This window comes from Emydura macquarii, unplaced genomic scaffold, assembly GCF_026122565.2.
Source record: "Emydura macquarii macquarii isolate MOO-44397 ecotype Brisbane River unplaced genomic scaffold, CSIRO-AGI_Emac_v2 contig_2627, whole genome shotgun sequence".
Lineage (NCBI taxonomy): Eukaryota > Metazoa > Chordata > Testudines > Chelidae > Emydura > Emydura macquarii.
Genome location: NW_027132764.1, coordinates 21,214 through 42,511, shown reverse-complemented (window position 1 = coordinate 42,511; position 21,298 = coordinate 21,214). Strand labels below are relative to the sequence as shown.

The window sequence follows — 21,298 nt, the reverse complement described above, 5'->3', positions numbered from 1 at the left end:
ACCTCCCACACAGCTATACGCCACTGAGTGACATAGTTAGGCCAACCTAAACCCCAGAGTAAACAACATTAGGTCGATGACAGAAAACTTCCCTCCACCAGCTACTGTCTCTCAGGGTGCTGGATTCATTAGGGCGAGAGGAGAACCCCTCCCATCAACGTCAGTTGTGTCAACACTGAAGAGCTACAGCTGTGACACGCCAGCATTTCCAGTGTAGCCAAGCCCTTTAGATTCACAGATCTGAAGTCTGGAAGGGATCCTTGTGATCATCTAATCTGACTCCTATCCGATGCAGGCCAGAGAACTAGCCTGAACTAATTTCCATTTAAACTTCCTTTCTGTCTTTCCCATTCTCTTGTTCTCTTAATTTTGCCTTCTCGTCCCTTTGATCTTTTGTTTAATTAATTCTACCCATTATTATAATAATTATTTATTAGGGCCCCTCCCACAGACCTGGACTGAGATTGGGGTCCCTATCGCTTCAGGCTCTGCACTGATTTTCCCTTCCGAGGCCGAGGTCTGGCCCTGCTTTGTGCTGAGAGCTGCATAGATGCCCCTCCACCTCCAGAGCAAGATCAGGGTCCCCGTCTTCCCAGGCACTGCACAGACACACAGTGAGAGACAGTCCCTGCCCCAAAAAGCTTCCAATCTTTCTTTTTTTCACATTCCCTCGTTCGTTCTGTCTCCAGCTCAGCCCAACTTCCAATATCATTCCTATTTCCCCCTGACAACACCCCTCTCCCCTCATACCTTTGTCTGATATTCTCTCCTCTCTTGGTCCCTGTCACTCTTTTCTCTCCTTTGTTCTGGGATCCTCTATCCCTCCGGGCTACAGGCTCCAAACCTCAGGGAAGCCGCAGACAGAGAGAAATGCCAGATATATCACCAAGACTTCAACATCTTCCCACGCACCTGACTCCCCGCCCTTTCCCAGATCAGCTGGCAATGGGGTTATCTGCTCCACCTATTCTGGGAGGGAATGCTGCTGGGATAGAACCCAGGAGTCCTGCCCTGACTCCCACGGTGGAAGCAGAAGCCAGACATCCAGAATCCCAGCCAACATCCTATTCTAACACGCTAGACCCCGTTGCCCTCCCAAAGAACCCAGGCGCACTGGCTTCCAGCCCCTCTACTCTAGCCACTAGACCCTACTCCCCTCCCACAACCAGGGATAGAACCTAGGAGTCTTGACTCCCCCCTGCAGCCTGCTCTGTCCCCTAGACCCCACTCCCCTCACAGAGCTAGAGATAGAAATTTTTAAGTGTATTTATGAATACATAGGAAAAATTCATGCTTATGTTTTCATTGACAGAGCAAGCAACACAGGAAACTCAACTCAATGGCATTTCTCTGCCCCACCCCAAAGGTGCCCATATCTCAGTGCCAGGCAAGGAGTCCCTGTATAAACAGCCATTTGTGCCCCACCCAGAGGTGGCTGCATCTCACACCTGACTAATGCTGGGTCTGCTCCTTGAACCAAAGCAGACAGCACCGTGGCTTCAAACCCACTCAATATGCTTTATGCTGTCCCACAACATCACCCCTGTCTTGCTCGGGTTCAGCTATTTTTCAGCCAAGAGTGGATCTCATCCCACAACACAACCATCTTGTCTGTGATGACTGCGATGCTGTAGACACGTGGGCTATTCAAAGACTCTTCTATTGCAATATGACCGAGGCAGGGCTGGGTGGATTTTTCCCCACAATTTATTTGCCACAAAAAATGCAGTTTTTGGGAAACGCAAGAATATAAGATTGGCCACACTGGGTCAGACCAATGCTCCATCTAGCCCAGTATCCTGTCTTCCAAGAGTGGGCAATGCCAGGTGCTTTAGACAGAATGAACAGTACAGGTAACTATCGAGTGATGTGTCACCCTTTCCTAACTTCTGGCAAAAAAAAGGTTGGGACACTTCGGAGCACAGTTTTGCATCCCATTCCATCCTGGCTAAGAGCCATTGATGGACCTATGTTCCAGGGGCTTCCCTAGCTCTTTTTTGAAGTTTCTTATGGTTTTGGCCTTCACAACATCCCCTGACAAAGAGTTGCCCAGATTGACTCTGCACTGTCTGAAGAAATGCTTCCTTTTGTTCATTTTAAGCCTGCTGCCTATTAATTTCTCTTGGTGACCCCTAGTTCTTGTGTTATGAGATGGAGTAAATCACACTTCCTTGTTTACTTTCTCCACACCAGTTATGATTTTATAGACCTCTGTCATATCCCCCCCTTAGTCGTTGCTTTTCCAAGCTGAAAAGTCCCAGTATCATTAATCTCTCCTCATATGGAAGCTTTTCCATACCCCAAATAATTTTTTTTGCCTTTTTTCTGTACCTTTTCCAATTCCAATATATCTTTTTTGAGAGGGAGTGATCAGTTCTGCACGCAGTATTCAAGATGTGGATGTACCATGGATTTATAGAGGCATTACGGTATTTTCTGTCTTATTATCTATCCCTTTCCTAAACATTCCAGACATTCTGGTAGCTTTTTTGACTGCCACTGCTTATTGAGTGGATGTTTCCAGAGAACTATCCACAATAACTCCAAGATCTTTTTCTTGAGTGGTAACGGCTAATTTAGACTCCATCATTTTATATGTACAATTAGAATTACATTTTCCAGTGTGCATTACTTTGCATTTATCAACATTGAATTTCATCTGCCATTTTCTTGCCCACTCCTCCAGTTTTGTGAGATCCCTTTGTAACTCTTTGCAGTCTACTTTGGACTTAACTATCTTGAGTTGTTTAGTGTCATCTGCAAATTTTGCCACCTCATTATTTACCCCTTTGTCCAGATCATTTACGAATCTGTTGAACAGTACTGGTCCCAGTACAAACCACAGGGGACACCACTATTTACCTCTCTCCAGTCTGAAAACTGACAATTTATTCCTACCCTTTCTTTCCTATCTTTTAACCAGTTACTTACTCTTGAGAGGCTCTTCCCTCTTATCCCATGACCGCTTACTTTGCTTAAGAGCCTTTGGTGAGGAATCTTGTAAAAGGTTTTCTGAAAATCTAAGTACACTATATCCACTGGATCACCCTGGCCCACATGCTTTTTGACCCCCACTCAAAGAATTCTAGTAGATTACTGAGGCATGATTTCTCTTTTACAAAAGCCCTGTTGACTCTTCCCCCAACAAATCGTATTCATCCAGAAAGTTATAGGGATGATTAATGCAGTAGTTCTTGATTTGTCCATAGTATCTGTCTAAACCTTGGGCAAATGATTGTTGTCACTTTCTCAGTTCAGTGGCTGAACTGGAAAATAAGAAGTAAAAAATTATTCTGTATTTCTCAGCAAAACAAAAAACCAGAAAGTCACGATTTGGGCAGAAGAAATTGTTTCTTTCTGGGTGCTTTGAAACGATTTTTTGATTTTGGTTAAATCTGGCTCAATTTCAAAACAAAAGATCATTTGGAAATGAGAAGCTGAAACATTTCATATGGGGTGGGGATTGAGGGGATTTTGTATCCCTTTTTTGTGGGTTTTTTTTGCTGGTCTGCTAGTGATTGTGTTCCTGGTGCAATGGGTGAGAGAAGAATGCTCCCTCCAGGAACTAACAGCAATGGATGTAATTAGTGCATATCCTGAAGGCAGATAACAAGTCTATCGACATGTCACCCGCTAAGGAAACAACCCCCAGACTGGTCTGACCTGGTTCCAAGGGCTTAGCCGACAAATGACTTTGAATCTGGATAAAATAACAGTCCTGGATCTAGGCAGAGACACACCATCCATCCAAGAACTGACAGCTTAGAGACTTTAACCAACATACCCAGGCCTTACAAGTGGTCTGGAAGGATTTTAGACCTGCCAATATCTCGGTGTGGAAGATGGGTGACACCTGATGAACTCAGACCTGCGTATCAGCCATACATTGTCTTTTAAGATGTCTCGTTGCTGGGTATTTTGTCAATGAGCTTAAGCCAGGCCTTGCCACCAAAGGGAACAGGATGGCAGGATCAGCACCGAGGTCAGATCTGCTGAGGGAATTTCAGGTCTGGAAGGATAGGATTGCAGGATCTCACCCCATGGCAGCTGAGGGCTAGAGGTGTAAGGGGTCCTTGAGATGGACGAAGGAGCAATGGGGCCAGTGACAGTGCTACGCTCGTAGGAAGGATAGGTACAGCTGTGGGCCATCCCCACTCAGCCCTGTGGCTGCACGTCAATGTTGAATAGGACTGGAGAAGAGTCAGTCCTTGGGGGACTGTAGAATTGAGGGGACTGGTGGCAGAGGCAGTTTCCCATCACTGCGCCCTGGGTATGTCCCTCTTGGAAGGATTCACACCATGGTAGCACCTTCTCCGTGACCTGTGCCACAGATCTCACCAGTGGTGTACCGAGGGTCTCCAGCACCCGGGGGCCAACCTACATTTGCATCCCTCCACAGGGCACGAAGGGTCCTGGCGCCACCCCCAGCTGCACCAGGAAGGGGGGTCTGTACCTGCAGTGGGGCATGTGAGGCTTGGGAGGGGCACAAATGCAGGCTTGGCTCCACTGCCCGCCTCTCTGCATTTACCTGCCATGAGATGCCCGCCTCTCCCACAGCAGCCCTGCAGCCGGGTGCTAGCTCAGACGGGTGTGGCCTCACCCCCCAGCCTGGGATGGGGTGGGGGGCTGAACCAACCCTTCATGATACATGGGCAGGGGAGGCACTGAGGGATGCCCCTCAGAGCCTCCTGTGCCCCCCCGTTCCCTGCCCATCATGAAGGGCCGGCCTGGCACCTCCCCCACAGGCCTGTGCCCAGGGGCCTGCCCCCCCCCTCGGTACACTACTGCCTCCCAAGTGGGACAGTGCTATGGCAGTATTTTTAAGAGTGAGGGTGAGTAACCACTGGAAACAATTCCCAAGGGGAGTGATGGATTCTCCAGCTCTCAGTGGAGCACCAAAGGTGTTTGTCTTACCTGTTCTTAACAAACCTCGAACGATGGGGATTCCACAGACCCCCTGGGCAGCCTGGTCTAGTGCTGAACTTCCTTACAGGTAGAAAGTCTTCACTAATTTCCTGCCTAAATCTCCCTCCCTGCATCTAAGCCAATTTCTCTTCCTCCTCCCCCCCACAAGGAGCACAACTGATCACCATCCTCTTCAGAGCAACACTGGACATATTTCAAGGCAGTTTGATCCCCGCTCAGTCTTCTCCTCTCTAGACCGAAAACACTCAGTTCTTTCACCTTTTCTTTGTAGCTCGTGTTTTCCAAACAGTTGACCATTTTGGTTGCTCTCCTCTGGGCTTTCTTCTAGCTGCCCACCTCTTTCTTCAAGTGCCGGACCTTCAGATGGAGATGGGATGACTTCCTAGAAGATGCTTCAGCCAAACGCAAGTTACTGGGCTCAGTACAGGGCTAACTAAGTGAAATGTAATGGCCTGTGCTATCAGGAGGTCAGACTAAGCGATCTGATGGTTTGTCTGGCCTTCAGCTGTATGAATAGCACAGTTGACAGTGTTGAGTGGTGCAGAAAGGTCCAGGAGGGGGGTCGTGGATGCCAGCTCTCATCCCCTGCTAGCTGGAGATCACATGTGAGTGCCACCAAAGTGGCTGCAATTCCACAGCCTGATTCTTGTTATTGAACCCAGCTTTAGCAATTCCTCCGACCCCTGCTTAAAGATATTGTCCTTGATGTGTGGACCACAGCCCAGTGGTGACCGCTAGGCCGGACTACCTACGCCCCAATCCCTTGCAATGGGGAACAAAGCTTTAATATTGCGCTCTTCAACCTAGCAAGCAAAGTCTCACCAGATCCAACAGCTGCAAGTTGCAGCTAGACAAGTTCAGTCTGGAAATAAACCACAAAGTTTTAACAGTGAGGGGAATGGGCCATTGGAATAACTTGCCAGTGGGGTAGCGGAGAGTCCGTCACTGGCCATTTTTAAAACTAAATGGGATGTTTTTCTAAAAGCTCCACTTCCTACAGGGATTAATTCGGAGCAGTCGTGTGGTCTGGGTTGTATGGCAGGTCAGACTAGGTGGGCACAGGGATCCCATCTAACCTTACAATTTATGAATCAGGCAGGGCTGGGGCTAGGAGTTTGGAGGCAGGCATAGGCTTCTTTCTGAGTGACCTTGGGAACGGGGTGGAACCGAGGGAAGCAGGATGAGATCCTCTGGCACTAGCTGACCAAATGTGTGTTGGGAGGAGGAAGGGGAGGTTCCTCCTTCGAATGAGTGGTTTGCGGTTTCCTTCAGGAGCGGCCCCGATTGCTCATGTCTCCTTCCAGAAAAGGCAGGCTCAGCTTCAAGCATCTTCATGGGACGCTGACCCCTTTATGGTGCCCAGAAGTTGCTGATGAGTTTCCGCCCTCCGTTCTGGGAACGCTTCTGGGGTCAGGTTGTTTGGGAAGCTTCCCCCGAGGGGGATGATCTCAGCCAAGCAGGATGACAACCCCTGGTGCGCTGTCCTCGTGATGGCTGTAAACACTCGGGATGGGTGAAGAGATTATGACTCTGGGTGGCTCCTTGCAGCAGTTTTGGCAGCTTCAGTATAGGCTGATAGACCCCACTCCACTCCAGAGAACCCAGGAGTCCTGGCTTTCAGCCCTCTCCGCCCCCCCCCCCAACCCACCAGACCCTACTCCTCTCCCAGAGCTGGGGAGAGAACCCAGGAATCTTGGCTCCCAGACCCACACCAGATAAGTTGGTTTCTACTGGGATCCCTGGATACTAAATCCCATCCTTGGCTCTAAGCTTTAAGTTAAAATATGAAGAATTGGGGAAAATGTGCAGGTAGGTTTTTATTGGCAGAACAAAGGAAAAGCCAAACCTTCAACACAATAGCAGTCCTCTGTTTTTCTGCCCCACCCCAGAGATGGCTGCATCTGCGCGTCGGGCGAGGATCCCTGTATAAACATCCCCCATGCCCCACCCCAGAGACGGCTGCATCTCAGCCCCAGGCCATGGGTCCTGTGTAAAGTGCTAATTTTTAAACGCCACCTCCCATTGGTTCCACAATTTCAGGGAAAAGTCCAGGCTTCGATGGGTGGAGCCCTACAGATTTGGAGGGAAATTGGGGGACAAACTGAGCCCCCCCCCCCGCCCTCCCTGGAGCCCCTGGTAACAGCGTCAGCAACTTCACACAGCTCTGCAATTGCCTCTAGATCAAAGCACTATTTGTGGGTAGAATTTAGCATATTCCAGTAGAACAGCCCCTTCCAGCCCAGCTGTGCCCCCGGTGCCATGGCGTGTGCCAAGTTGGCATGTGGCGTCGCTGCTCTGCCAGACAGACGGCAGAGAAATAAATTAACAAACAGCAAACGAGACAGGCTGACCTATTTACATATCTACATACATCATGGAAATAGAGGGGGAGGGCAGGGAAATACGGAGCCCCTGGCATGGAAGGAAGAATGGGGGACCCTGGTATAAGGGAAGGGCAAAATGGGAGGCATAGGCAGGCCCTGCCATGGGGAGCTTGGGAACATGTCAGGAGCTAGAATGGCAGTGCAAACCTGCCACCTAATGTCCTCTTAGTAAAGAACAAGAAGTGGCCACATCTCAGTGCCAGGAGAGGGACAGTAAGGCATCCTCATATAACCAGCCCCCGTGCCCCACCCCAGAGGGGCCACGTCTCAGCATTGGGTGTGGGGTCCCCATATAACCAGGCCCCCCACTCCAGAGGTGGCTGCATCTTAGAGCCGGGTGAGAGGCCCTGTGCACCCAGCCCCCACGCCCCACCCCAGAGGGGCCATGTCTCAGTGGCAGGCGAGGGGTCCCTGTATGAAGAGCTGCCCCTCACCCCTCATGTACAAGCCTCCTTGCCCCCCACACACACCATGCCTGGTGCCCTCCATCCCTGCCACTCTGCCCACTCCCCTCTCTGCCCTCTCCACTTCCTCCCTTCCCCCACCCTCACCCTCCAGCCCCCTCCCCACCCCGCCCCTCCCTCCAGCCCCCCACTTTCCTCACTGCCTCCCTCCCAGTCTCCTCTCAGTACCCTCCCCTCATCTGCCCCTATCTCCTGCATCTCCATACCCCACACTTCCCAGCCCCCCTTCTGCCCTCCCCATCCATCCTCCCTGCCCCCTCCATGGGCCCCCGTACTCCCCATACTCTCCTCCTCCACCCTGGCTCTTCCACATCTCCCACAGTCCCCCATCTCACCCCCACCTTCCCCAAAGCCCCTCCTCTCCCCCATATTTGCCCCTCTCCCCTCCACAGCCCCATCCACTCCCCCCACAGTCTCTGCCTCACCCCCACAGCTCCCTCCACACCCCCCACAGTCCCCCTCCCCCCCACACTCCGCACAGCTCCCTTCTCTCCCCACCCCCTGTCGCCCCTGACAACAGGCCCCACCCCTGAGCTCCAAGATCCCGTAGCCCATGCAGGCAGCCATGTTGATGCAAGCCGTGAAGGCCAAGGTGGCCAGCGCCATGTACTTGTCGGCCCGGCCCGGGAGGGTGCACTCCAGCACCGAGGGGCAGGCCGGGCTCCGCAGGACACAGCGGAAGGAGGTCGCTGACATGGCCGGCATCTGCAGGGCCAGCACGGCCCACAAGAAACTCAGCTCCGTGACCAGCAGCAGCCCCACGCACAGAACAAAGAGCACATGGCGCCAGGGCTCGCCAGCGGCCGTCTTGGATTTGTCAAGTGGCTTGGGGCTGTTGGCCACGTTGGGTCCAGTAGCCATATTGGCTGCCTCAAGCAGCTTGGCATCAGTGGCCATGCTGGGTCCGGCAGCCATGTTGGTTACGCCAAGCATCTGGCACTTGGCAGCCATGCTTGGTCTGGCGGCCATATTGGTTACATCAAGCATCTGGTACTCGGTGGCTATCCTGGGTTCAATGGCCATGTTGGTTACTCCAAGCGTCTGGTACTTGGTGGCCATGCTTGGTCTGGCGGCCATGTTGGTTACGCCAAGTGTCTGGTAATTGGTGGCCATGCTTGGTCTGGTGGCCATATTGGTTACACCAAGCGTCTGGTACTTGGTGGCCATGCTTGGTCTGGCAGACATATTGGTTACACCAAGTGTCTGGTACTTGGTGGCCATCCTGGGTTCAACAGCCATGTTGGTTATTCCAAGCATCTGGTACTCGGTGGCCATGCTGGCTCCGGCAGCCTCATTAATTGCCCCAACCAACTTGGTGTCTGTGGCTATTTTGGATTCATCAAGCTGCCGGTCCTTGGGGGCCATATTGGGTCTAGCAGCCATGTGGGCCTGCTCAGGCTTGGAGGCCATACTGGTTACTCCAAGTGGCATGGCGTCGGCCAACGGCTTGGATTCAGCCAGCAGTGTGGCAGCAGCAGCCGTGTTTGAGCCGGTGGCTGCGTTTGGCCCTGTGGCTGTATTGGGCATTGCAGCCGTATTGGATGGTCCAGCAGGTGCCGACCCCTCCACAACCTTGTCCACTGCAACCCCCTGGACACCCTTGCTCCGTATAAGCTGCATCAACCCGATGGTGAAGAGGGTGGCAAGGAAAGCGAAGCCCCAGATGCCAGACATGGGAGCTGGGAAGTGCTGGTTGTAGCAGAGGGCATTGCAGAAGGTCTGGGACCCAGGCTTCTCCAAGAGCCAGTCACAGGCTATGATGGATTGGTCTGAGTCCCAGGGCCCACTGGCAATGATGAGCGTCACCAGGCGTAGGCCAATAAGGAAGTACAAGGGTATCAGGCCTTGGCAGCTGGTATCTGCAGAGACGCAGTCCATCGCTGGCTGTAAGAACCGCGAGACACCGGCAAAGATGGCGGCCATCTGTGGAAAGAGAGAGGCCAGAGCACTCCTCCACTGCCTGCCTGGCTTCCTCGTTCTTTCTCTGCCTCAGCCCCTCTTTTCTTGCATGCTTGTTTGCTTTTCAGTTCTCTCTTTTACTCAGTCTTTTTCCCATTCCTTTCTTTCTTTGATTTTTTCTCCTCCCCTTGTTTTCTTTCTTAGTTTCTTTTTTTTTCTTTTCTGTTCCCTCATTCCACTTTCTTTCTTTCTTTCTTTCTCTTATTCCCCCATTCTCTTGTTTTCTTCCTTTCCCTTGTTCTGCTTTCTTTTTATCTTGTGCCCATTTTCCCTACTCCATGTCTCCCTGGTTTGTCTCTCATTCCCTTTCACTCTCCCTCTCCTCCTGTTGCTCTGACTCAATCCAGAACCGGTCAAACAACAGCTGAACCCTCCCAGGCCAGGAGTTCTCTCCTGACATTCCCAGCACAGAGAAGGAAGCTCCCTGTCCCCTTTCCAAGCCATGATACACTCACCCGACACCCAAGCCCTCCCCCCACCAACCTGGGGGGGGTGCAACACTGCCACAGAAGCTGACAATGCCCCCTACTGGATTTCCAGCCACTGCCCACCCTTGCAGCCCTGGGTCCCAGTACCTTTTCCACTCATTGATTCTCTCTCTCTCTCTCCGTCCTTCTCCCTCTCTTATTTCCTTCCTTCTGACAGAGTCACAGCACTATCCAGCTGCCTCCACCCCCCACCCACCTTGTGTGATAATCTACACCATGCCCTCAAAACATAATCCAGCGAAGGCAAACTTGTCAGCACTTCGCAGATGCCTATGCAGCTAGGAGTAACCCAGGAGTCCTAACTCCCAGCCTGCCTCCCCTTCTCTGAGCCATCAAGCCCCACTCCCTTCCCAGAGCTGGGGACAGAACCCAGGAGTCCTGGCTCCCCAGGTCCCCTTCCACAGCCTCTCGTATTTAAGTTGAACTTTGAGCGTATTGGGACAACCATAATTTTTATAAACCAGTCATTATTGTTTCTAAAGGGAAAATAAGCAGTTTGATAAATGCTTCAACCACACAAAATGAGCTCTATAGGACCCAACTATGAAAGCAATTTGGGGTGCGGTGCTCAGTACAGGGTGCTGTCCCCTAAGAGTCAGTGCTGACCTCAGCACCGGGAGAGGGGTCCCTGTATAAACAGTTCCCATGGCCCACCCCAGAGATGACTGCATTCTTGGCAGTCTTTGGCCATACACAGCACCAGAGGTGCATTGTGGGAGGGGGATTTGTTCATCCCCCCGGTAAAGTCAAACTGGGGTCCCCTCTGTGTCGATGCCCTCCCCAATGTCACTGATGGTAGATATATGGGGGTCTCTGCTCTGTGGGAGGGGTCTGCTTAATAGTCCATTGTCCTACAGGTTCCCTCCTTTTTTCCCCCTCCCCTCAGGTCAGGTAATCCTGGGTGAGCTGGGTGGCCATGTTGGAAAAACCAACCACCTTGGGCTGGATGGCCATCTTGGATACGCCCATCACCTTAGGCTAGGCCCTCTTCTTGTGTACACCAATCACCTTGGGCTGGGTGGGAATCTTGGGAACATCAACCAGCTGGACGACCATCTTAGGATCTGTGGCCATCTTAAATCCTTCAACCAGTCCCTCCCCCACACCTCTTCTCCCCAGTCCCACGCTCACTCCCTCTCCCCTCACCTCTATCTCCCCTGGCACCGGGCCGCCCTTCCCAATCTCAGGATACCATAGGCAAGACAGGAGGCTATATTGACAGAGGCCATGAAGGCCAGAGTCACCAGCGCCATCTTCTTGTCGGCCCTCCCTAACAGGGCACATTCCAGGGCCAGGGGACACGGGGGAGCCCCAGGAAGGCACAGGAAGTAGGCCCCTGACACCATGGGTAATTGTAGGGCCAGCGTATCCCACAAGAAGCACAGCTCAGTGACCAGGAGCAGCACCACACACAAATCAAAGATGTGGGGGCACCAGGCTGATCTGGTAGCCATCTTAGATTCTGTAGCGGCCATCTTGTATTGGCCAATGCAATGGAACTCAGAGGTCATATTAATTATGTCAACCTGGTTGGATCCAGCGGCCATATTGGACTCTTCAGCCAGGTTGGCCTTGGTGGCCATGTTGGGTCCTGCGGACATATTGGCTGCATCAATCTGTCTTGCCCACTCCTTGTCCCTTCTGGCCACAGCCCGTTGTCTGATCTGGTTGTCTGATCTGGGCATGAGTCAGCATCATGAGGCCCACAGAGAGCAGGGAGGCGAGGAAGGCGAAGCCCCAGGCTGAGGAGACAGGGGCCGAGAAGTGCTGATTGTAGCAGAGGGCGGTGCAGAACGGCTGGGAGTCCCCACTGACTGAGGTCCAGTTACAGGCCAGGTCTGGTTTCGTTGAGGCCCATGGCCCATCAGCCACAAAGAGAGCAATGAGGCGGAGACCGAGGAGGAAATACCAGGGGTCCAGGCCACTGGCATCACTGCCCAGCGTGTCCAGTGCCAGCTGCAGGAGGTGGGCCAGGCCAGCAACGACTGCAGCCATCTGCAGGGTTGCAGGAGGGGGGATTAGAGAGATATTTGGGACCAGGGACCCTCATCTTCCCTCGTCCCCCCTCATTTCTTTCTTTCCGTCTTTCTCATTCCCTTGTTCTTTCTTTCTTTCTTTCTTTCTTTCTTTCTTTTTCTCATTCCCTTGTTTCTCTTGTTCTCTTTCTCTCACTCCAGTCTTTCTTTTCTCATCCCCTCATTCATTTCTTTCTTTCCTATTTTCCCGTTCTAAAGCTCATTTCCTCTGTCTCCCCAGCTCCACTCCACCTCCCCCCCGGCCTTGTGTTACCCATTGCCCAGCCTTCAACCCCTGTCCTGGGACTTCCTCCCACTGTGCCCCTGCCCGCCCTTCATGAGGTGCAGGGATCCATCCCCTCTGCGGCCCCCACAGTACCAACTCTTACTTCGCCCCCATGACTGGGGCTGGGGACGGCTCTGAGATAGCTGGACCCTGAGGAGGGGGGTTCAGCCCTCCCCCACCCACCCCCCAGATTCTACCTTCTCCAGTGTCTTTTTCTCTCTTTCTTTCACTGTGGCTCGACCCTGCTCTCCTCTCCTCCAGCTGGGGAGAGTTCCTCACTCCAGCCAGCTGCCTCCCCACACCCTTCTCCTCTTCCCTTTCTTGGTTGCCCCAGGGGCTGTGATTTCTTTGAGACCACATCGCCCTGAGCTGAACAATGAAAAAGAAACACGAAGTGAAACCCGCTTCCAAAAATATCAGCTAACCTTCCTGCAACTGCGCGCAGCCCCCCAGTGCAGATATTGGAACCCAGGGGTCCTGGCCCCCAGCCCCCCTCCTCTAACCCACTAGACCCCACTCCCCTCCCAGAGCTGGGGCTAGAACCCAGGAGTCATGGCTCCCAGACTCCCCCAGCTCTACCCACTAGACCCCACTCCCCTTCTAGGGTGCCTGGGCTTGGGGAGGGGAGGGCTATAGCAACTTCATTTTCTGGGAACCACGTGCCATTTCCTCTTGCCAGCTTGCGGTTTCAGAAACCAAAATATCAGCTCCCAGCCCCCCACCCTCCACTTCTCCCTCCAGCCTGGCTGCACAAGGAGCCTCGATCTCCCTGCTGCTCAGACTCCCCATTTCATCCCCAAGACCCTGGGGTCATGGAGCACGCCCCCTCCCTCTTCCTCCTCCTCCTGCTCCTCCTCCGCCACTGCCTGTGTGGTAAGAAATTCCTCCTCCACCACCAGGGGGTCTGGGCACTCCTTAACTCTGACCCTACCCCTCACTCCTGACCTGCAGCCCCTTGCTTTTTCTCTCCAAGATGTAGTCTGTGGGGACGCCGAAAGCATCCAAGGGGGTGAGGTCGTGTACCCCACGATTCGAGCCAATGGCAGCGTCCTGGAGTATCACTGCCCCCCCAACAGCCGCGCCCATCCCGTCAGCTGGAGGGTCTGTCAGTCCGATGGGACGTGGTCGCCTCTGAGGAATGCCTTCGGGTCAGCCCAGAGGCCCTCTTGCATCAGTGAGTAGAACCTAGGAGTCTTGGCACCCAGCCCCCCCCTGCTCTAACCACTAGACCCTACTCTCCTCCTGGAGAATCCAGATGTCCTGCCCCCTCCTCCCCTCTGCAGACTACACCTGCCCCGGCAACATCATCTTCGAGAATGGCTGGCACCAGCCTCGGAGGATCAAGTACAACGTCGGGGACACGATAAACTTCCAGTGTGAGCCCGGGCACCGGATCTTCGGCTCTGCCAGCCGCACCTGCCTGGCCAATGGGGAGTGGAGTGGTCGCACAGCCGTGTGCGACCCCAAGGGTGAGTGGGTCTGAGCCCCGGGGCTGGGAGCCAGGACTCCTGGATTCTATCCCTGGCTCTGGGCAGGGAGTGGGGTTTAGTGGTAAGATCGGGGGGGCTGAGGGCCAGGACTTTGCCTGGCCCATCCCCCTCTGCCCCCACTCTGTGGGGACTCCCCACGTTGCAGCCCCTGCCCTGCTTGGTTAACGCCTGCAAGGGGCAGGATCTGAAGCTTGTCTCCCCTCAGAGTCCCTCTGCCCCTGGCCAGGCATCCCCATTGGGGGGCGTCGCCAGGGTCACGTCTTCGAGCCAGGAAAGGCTGTGACATTCACCTGCCTCCAGGGGCTGGTGCTGCGGGGCTCCCCCCGCCGCGTCTGCCAGAGCTCGGGCCAGTGGTCAGGGGAGGAACCGCGCTGCGAGGGTGAGTCACAGGCTGGGCCTCCAGCCGCCCTCCCAGGTGTCCGTCTGTTCATCTGCCATGTCCATCTGTCCCCTGGTCTGTCTTTCTGCCCCCAGTGTGTCTGTCTGTTGACCCCACGTCCTTCTGTCCATCTACCCTGTGTGGCCTTCTGCCCCAGGCGTATCCACCAACCCATGCGCACTGTGCGTGTCCATTTGTCCATCCACCCCCTGCATCTTTTCATCCTCCTGCCCTGGTGTCCTTTTCCCCACATGTCCATCCATCCCTGTGTGTGTCTGTCTGTTCATCCATGTGTCCTCTTGTGCGTCCATCCGTTACCCTGACACATCAACCTGTCTATCCACCTCCCACCCTCCTCCCTCTCTCCGCCCTCCCAGCTACCCAGTGCGGGGCCCCTCCTGTTTTCCAAGGGATGCTCTGTACTGCACCCCACAGGGGGAGCTGTCCAGACCCCTCATCCCAGGGGTTCCCTGTGCCCCACCCTCCAACCGTGCCTCCCACTGACCAGCTGTGACCCTCCCCAGGCCACTATGCCTACGACAACTGGAGCTCTGTGGCTGTGCATCTGGACATGTCGGAAGAAATCATTTTGCACGCACATACAGGTCAGGATCAGCGCATCCCACCCCCCTGCTCTGGGGGTCACTGGCCCCCAGTCATCATGTCCCACATGCTGAGCCTGGAGCCCCAAGGATTGGGTGCCCCCAGGACCCGTTCTTCAGCTCCCTTTGGGCATCACACAGTCATCTGGACGTGGAGAGGGGAACAGAGAGGGAGGGAGGCTGGATGGAGGGGGTGTGTGTGGATGGATGGATGGAGAGCCGGACGGCAGGGGTCGCTGCCATGAAGATAAGAGGGTTACCTATGGTTGCTGGTCTCAGACACCCTCATTCCCTCCGTCTCATCCCAGCTGGGGCTGCCCAGGGCCAGGGCCGGGGAGTGCTGAGGGCCCCAGGGGCTGGGTGGGGGAGGCTCCTTCACTGTCTGTGTCTAATCCAGCCCCACCCCTAGGCACCAACATCTACTTCGCCCTGCACGCATCGGCCAGCATCGGGGCCGAGAATTTGCAAATGAGCGGGGAATTCATGTTTGCCATTATGAAGCAGGTAAGAGGAGGTCAGCTCTGCCGGTGCCCCTCATTCCCAACCCACAGCCCAGCTAGCCCAGCTCCCCCCTTCACTAACACTGGGTCTCTCTCAGGCCATGATGGTCTCTGAGAAAATCTACTTCGCGGCTGTTGCGTTTGCCAGCTCGGCCCAGCTGGTGTCAGTTCTGACCAAGGAACCTACAGAAGTGGAGAGGGCCTGGGAACAGGTTCAGAACATGAGTGAGTTGGGTGTCTTGGCACTAGGTTGTGTTCTATGTTGTGTTTCACAGCATTGGGATGTGTTGAGCGCTGTATGTTAAACTGTGGGTCACTGTGTGATGCAGTCCCTGATGTTTTGCTATGTTGTGGTGATGGGATTGTTTTTCTGTGTTGTGTTGCATCCTTGTGGTGATGGGGTTCTCATTGTGTGTTGTGTAGTTATCTGTGGTAGTGGGGTTGTCATTGTGTTGCAGAGATGGGAGTGTTGTGTTCTGTTATGATGTCAGGATTGTCATCTTGTGGCATGTTGTGTAGTGTCGTGGTGATGGGGTTGTCTTTGTGCTGTTGGAGTGACAGGGTGTCCTTGTGTGTTGGTGTGGGGTGACAGGGTTTTGTTGTTGCTTCTGCTGCACACTGTGTTGTGTCATTGTGTTGTGTTGACTGCGATATTGTATTGCAGCAACAATATTGTCATTGTATGTTGTGTTATGTTTAAAGGGTTTTCATTTTGTGTTGTGTTGTAGTGATAGGGCTGTCATTATGTGGTGTGCTGATAAGGTTGTTGTGTGTTGTGTGGTGACAGAGTTATCATTGTGGTGTTGTGGTGATGGGGTTGTCATGTGTAGTGTTGCTGGGATGACAGGTTTGTCCTTGTATCATTGTGGTGACAAGGTTCTCATTGTGTTGCTGGGTAGCGTTGTGGTGATGGGGTTGTTGTGTAGAGTTGTGGGGGGTTGTTGTGGTGTTGTGGTGATGGGGTTGTCATTGTGTTGCTCTGCGTTATGGTGATGGAGTTGCCATGTTGTTGCATGTGTGGTAGTGTTGTGATGAGTGGTTGTTGTGTTGTGTTGCTGAGGTGAGAGGGTTTTGTGTGTTGTGGAGAGGCAATTGTCGTTATGTCCCACTCCCAGGCAGCCTGACCCCTCGAGGCACCAACATGGGGGCGGCGCTGAAGCAAGTTCTGTCCCTCATCCAGAAGGAGCCGCCCAGAAAGAAGCCCTGGAAACACATCGTGGTTCTGCTCACGAGTGGTGAGACACAGAAACCCCATGGGGGGCAGATCCCCTGGGTCAAATATTCCCCCGGGGGAAGATACCCCTGGGGCAAATATACCCCCAAGGGCCAGATCTCTGGGGTAAATACACCCATTGGGACAGATACCCCAGGACAAATACATCCCAGGGGCAGATCCCATGGGGAAAATACACCCCTTTAGGGGTAGATCCCCTGGTGCAAATACACCTCTATGGGGCAGATCCCCCAGGGCAAATACACCCCTCATGGGCAGATCCCTGGGGCAAATACAACTCCCGGGCACAGATTGGAGGTTAAGACCCCCCATACATCATCTTGCCACTGGGGATATCTCCACCTCCCCAGAACTCCACACCCTAGGACCCCCGGGCACCCCATGCCCCTTCAGCACTCCCTCACAAGTCTCTCTGACATCCCAAGGGAAACAGCCCTAGTCCTACTGGAGGCATCTCAGCTCAGGTTCCTCTTTCCCGCCCTGCCAGGGAGACACAACATGGGGCTGAACCCAGCCGGGGTGTCAGCACAGATCCAGGCGGCCGTCCCTGACCCGGACCAGAACCTGGGTAAGTAGACGCAGTAACAGCTCCTGGGGCACGGAGCCTCGCCCCTCTAGGGGGTGCTGGCCCCAATCCGGGCCCAGGACAAGGACTGGCTGGCGCAGGGGGTGGGGAATGGGGACACAGAGCCTTGCCCCTCTAGGGGTCTCCCACTAGTGATTCCCCACCCTCACCCCCAGATATCTTCGCTCTGGGCATCGGAGATGCCGACAAGGAGCAGCTTGAGCAAATCGCCACAAAGAAGCCGGGAACCCAAAGATCCTTCTACCTCCAGAGCTACCGTGACCTGCGGGGCATCGCCCAGCTGGTGGGGACAGCGGGTGAGTGGGGTGCTCCGGCTCTGGCAGGGGGTGGGGTAGGTAGGGGCAGAGGGGGAAGCCAGGACTCCTGGGTTCTATTCATGCCGGCTCTGGGAGGGGAGGGGGGATCCCTCCAGCCCCCCAACCCCCGCATCTGTGTCCCCAGGTGAAGCTCTCGGATGTGGGGTGCGAGGCGTGGGGCACAGCCCAGCCATCCAGCGAATTTACGGTGGGGAGCAGGCGGCAGAGAAACAGTGGCCTTGGCAGGTGTATCTCTCGATAACGGACAAGGTAGGAGCCCCCTCCCCATCCCCACCACTCCAGCCCCATCTTCCCCACGCGCCCTCTGAGCTTCCTTTCTCCCCCACCCTGCAGGATATGTCCTATAGTGCCGGGGGCTCGATCATAGCCCCCTCCTGGATCCTCACTGCAGCTCACAACATCTGGGACACTGAGGCCAGGAAAGCCATGGCCCCGGAGAATGTGCATGTGGCTGTAGGTGAGACTGGCCCCATGGGGCACTGTGGGGTGGGAGCCAGGCGGGGGGCACCGTGGCAGGGGTGGGGCGGGGGCAAGGCAAGGGCACAGCAGTGGGCAGGGAGCTGACAGTTACCCGTTTCCCCAGGGCAGATCACCGCCCCCAAGAAGACACCACGTGGGGCCGTGGGGCAGATCATCATCCACGAGGAATATAAAGGGCTCCAGGATTTTGACTTTGACATCGCACTGCTCAACCTCACCCGCCCTCTGCCCTTCTCCAGCACAGTCCGGTGAGACACCCTGCCGGACGCCTGGGTCCTCTTCCGGCTCTAGGCGGGGAGCAGTGGGTTGGGAGCCAGGACTCCTGGGTTCTCTCCTGGCTCACTGACTCTCTGCGGTGCCGCCCAGGCCTGTCTGTCTCCCCTGCAGCGCGGAGACGAGCCGTGTCCTGGACCTGCCAGAGGCCAGCTGGGAGGAGAGGTGCCAATACCAAGGTATCCAGGGAAAGCAGCGGGTGGCAGGAGGGAGGCTGCCCAGGGTTGGCCTGGTCCTGCAATGGGGGAGCGGGGCTGCCCTGTCCCCCCTGACCTGTGGGTCCCCCCAGGCCGGATCCTGACGGGGCATGACAGCGAGGAGGAGGAGAGAGAAATCCGGGGCATCGTCACTGGCTGGGGTAAGACCACATCCTTCAGCAAGGCCAGGAAGCTGCAGCAGGCAGAGGTGGTGATACAGGTAAGGGCGGCACACCCGGTGAGCGCACACAATACAACACGGATAGCAGAGCTGCACGCACGCAACACAGCGCCCATCCCCGCCAGCAGGGGGCACAGAGAGAGACACACACACACACACACACAGGGCAGCGCCCATCCCCGTCAGCAGGGGGCGCAGAGGGACACACACACACACACAGACACACAGGGCGGGCTGGAGGTTGCGGGTCTGTTAACCCCTCACTCCCCAGCTCCCCCGTGTGGTTGCAGAGCCGCCTGCGCTGCCAGCAGTCGCTGCCGAAATTCACCCCCAACATGTTTTGCGCCGTCGGAGAGAAGGGTCAAGATGCCTGCCAGGGTGAGCTGCCCCCCGCGTCCTCCGCTCCCGCAGACCCCTGCAGCCCGGCCTCACCCTTCCCTCCACTCACCTGCCAGTCCAGTCCTCCATTCACACGGTCATTCATTCACCCTCCTCGCTGCCCTGGCCAGTCATCTCCCCCTCTCTTCATTTCTTTCCTTCCTTCTCTCGTCCACTGCTCCAGCCCTCCCCTGGGGCGCTGGTTCTTTCTTCACCTCGTTCGTTCCCTTGTTCTCTCGTACTTTCTTTCACTCACCCTCATTGCTCACCCCTTCCTTTTCTCACCCATTCTTTCATTCATTGTCTTTTTTTTTTTACCTGTATTTATTCACCCGGGCTCCCGTCTCTCATTTCTTCATTCATTTTCACTCATCGTTCGTGCTTCCATTCATTCCTTCTCCCATTCTTTCAGAGGTTTCATTCTCTCTCGTTCTTCCTACTGGATTCAACCTCTTCTCTCTCGTTTCTATCCTCCTCGCTTGCCTTCTATCCTTTCTTCCAGCCCCCCACTCCTCCCAGGATTTAAATATTCGTGGCTTCCTCCCGCCTACTCCCAGGTGACTCCGGGGGACCCTTCGTGGTGAACAGGAAGCAGCATTGGATACAGGTGAGACAGTCCAGGACAGAAGGACCCTAGTCCCCAGGACAGACGGATGGATGGACAGAGACGAGGGAGGACGGGGTACCGGATAGAGTGCTGCCCCCACTTCCACTTTCCCCCAGTTACCAACCCGCTCTCGGGGTGAATGCAACGGGACGATATAATGTAATGCAAATAGTCACCACCAGAGGGCGATGAAAGACTCTCCAAAGAGATTGAGGGGCACCGGCAGAGCTGGGGACTGGGAAGAGCCCAGGGCTGGGCTGGCAGGGGCTGCAGGTGGGGAGTGAGGGGCACCCGGCAGAGCTGGGGGGGCAAGGCTGGGCTAGCGGGGGACTGCGGGTCGGGGCTGTGGCACAGGGCTGAGGTGACCCCATCTCTGTGTTTCTCCCCTCCAGGTCGGCATCGTGAGTCACGGCACCAATGACAGCTGTGACGGGAAACAACTGGGGGTTTACACCAGCGTCCCGCGGTTCATGGGCTGGATCAGGAAGAAGGTCCCGGAGCTGGGTTTTGAGTGACTGCCCCTGCCAGGCCAGGGACCCTTCCCCTAAGGAGCGCTGCCCCCCTGGGCCATGCTGGAACCTCGGCGTCTGAGCCTGGGAGAGCAGGGCCCTGACACCTCAAGTTCTTTGTGCCTGGAAAGAATAAAGCTTGTTGGATCTTTGAAACAATGCTGCCTCCTGCCCTGAATTAAAGGGGTGTCTGTCCTCCCCTGCCAGGGCCGGGACAGAACCCAGGAGCCCTGGTTCCCAGCCCCCTACCCTGCTCTAACCACTCCTCTGTCAGAGGCAGGGAGAGAACCCAGGAGTCCTGGTTCCCCATCCCCCCAACCCCTCTCCACTGCCAGGGCTGGGGACAGAACCCAGGAGTCCTGGCTCCCAGCCCCCCCAGCAAAAGGTTAATAAGCCCCGTAACACACTAGGCCCCCGGGTGGAGGGCACAAGGAGAGGGGTCTATCTAGGCCCCACCCATCCCCCATCTCCCAGAATGGCAGCTGGAATGATGAGGATTCTGGGGGTGGGGGGTGGAATGTAGGACTCAGGGCGTCACCTTGTCTGAAGAGGCGGGGTCCAGGGTCCAGCCCCTATGCGCTACCTCCAAGCCCCCTCCCAGTCCGCAGAGAACCCAGGAGTCCTGGCTCCCAGCCCCCGCTCTAACCACTAGACCCTGCTCCCCCCCAAGCTCCGCCCCTCTCCTTGCTGGGAGCCGGGACCAGATCTGCGGGGGCGTCTCTCCCGGCTGAAAGGGAAAGTTAAAAGTTTGGGGAATTGAGTCACCGGCTCAGAGCCACCAGGACCGGGCCGGAGCGAGCGATGGAGACGTGGGGGGCTCCGCCGTGCTGCTGCTGCTGGGGTGCCTGGGGCGAGCCGGCCGGATGTGAGGGTGCACCCCGCAGGGGTTGGGGGATGGTCCGCAGGATGCGGGTGGGTCTGGACCTAGGGGCATGTGGGGGGGGCCCGAAGGGGGGCGGGTGTCGGGGGGACAGGTGGGGGGCGGGTGTCAGGGTGGTGGGGAGGGATACGTGGGGGGGGCGCACCTGAGGGGGGCGGCTGTC

At 55.5% G+C, this 21,298-nt stretch overlaps 1 protein-coding gene across 1 annotated transcript; it reads left to right on the top strand.

Moving 5' to 3' along the window:
- The first annotated feature begins 12,573 nt into the window (after nucleotides 1-12,573).
- LOC137163604 (complement factor B-like) lies at nucleotides 12,574-20,394 on the top strand. The gene is made up of 19 exons (XM_067563916.1): nucleotides 12,574-12,578; nucleotides 13,127-13,395; nucleotides 13,496-13,696; nucleotides 13,806-13,991; nucleotides 14,218-14,391; nucleotides 14,916-14,996; nucleotides 15,403-15,497; nucleotides 15,592-15,718; nucleotides 16,609-16,728; nucleotides 17,215-17,295; nucleotides 17,469-17,609; nucleotides 17,755-17,879; nucleotides 17,964-18,087; nucleotides 18,214-18,358; nucleotides 18,477-18,562; nucleotides 18,673-18,800; nucleotides 19,052-19,139; nucleotides 19,697-19,746; nucleotides 20,139-20,394. Exons 1-19 carry the CDS (start codon nucleotides 12,574-12,576, stop codon nucleotides 20,259-20,261), a joined length of 2,349 nt encoding a protein of 782 aa, XP_067420017.1. The 3' UTR covers nucleotides 20,262-20,394.
- Nucleotides 20,395-21,298: the final 904 nt, after the last annotated feature.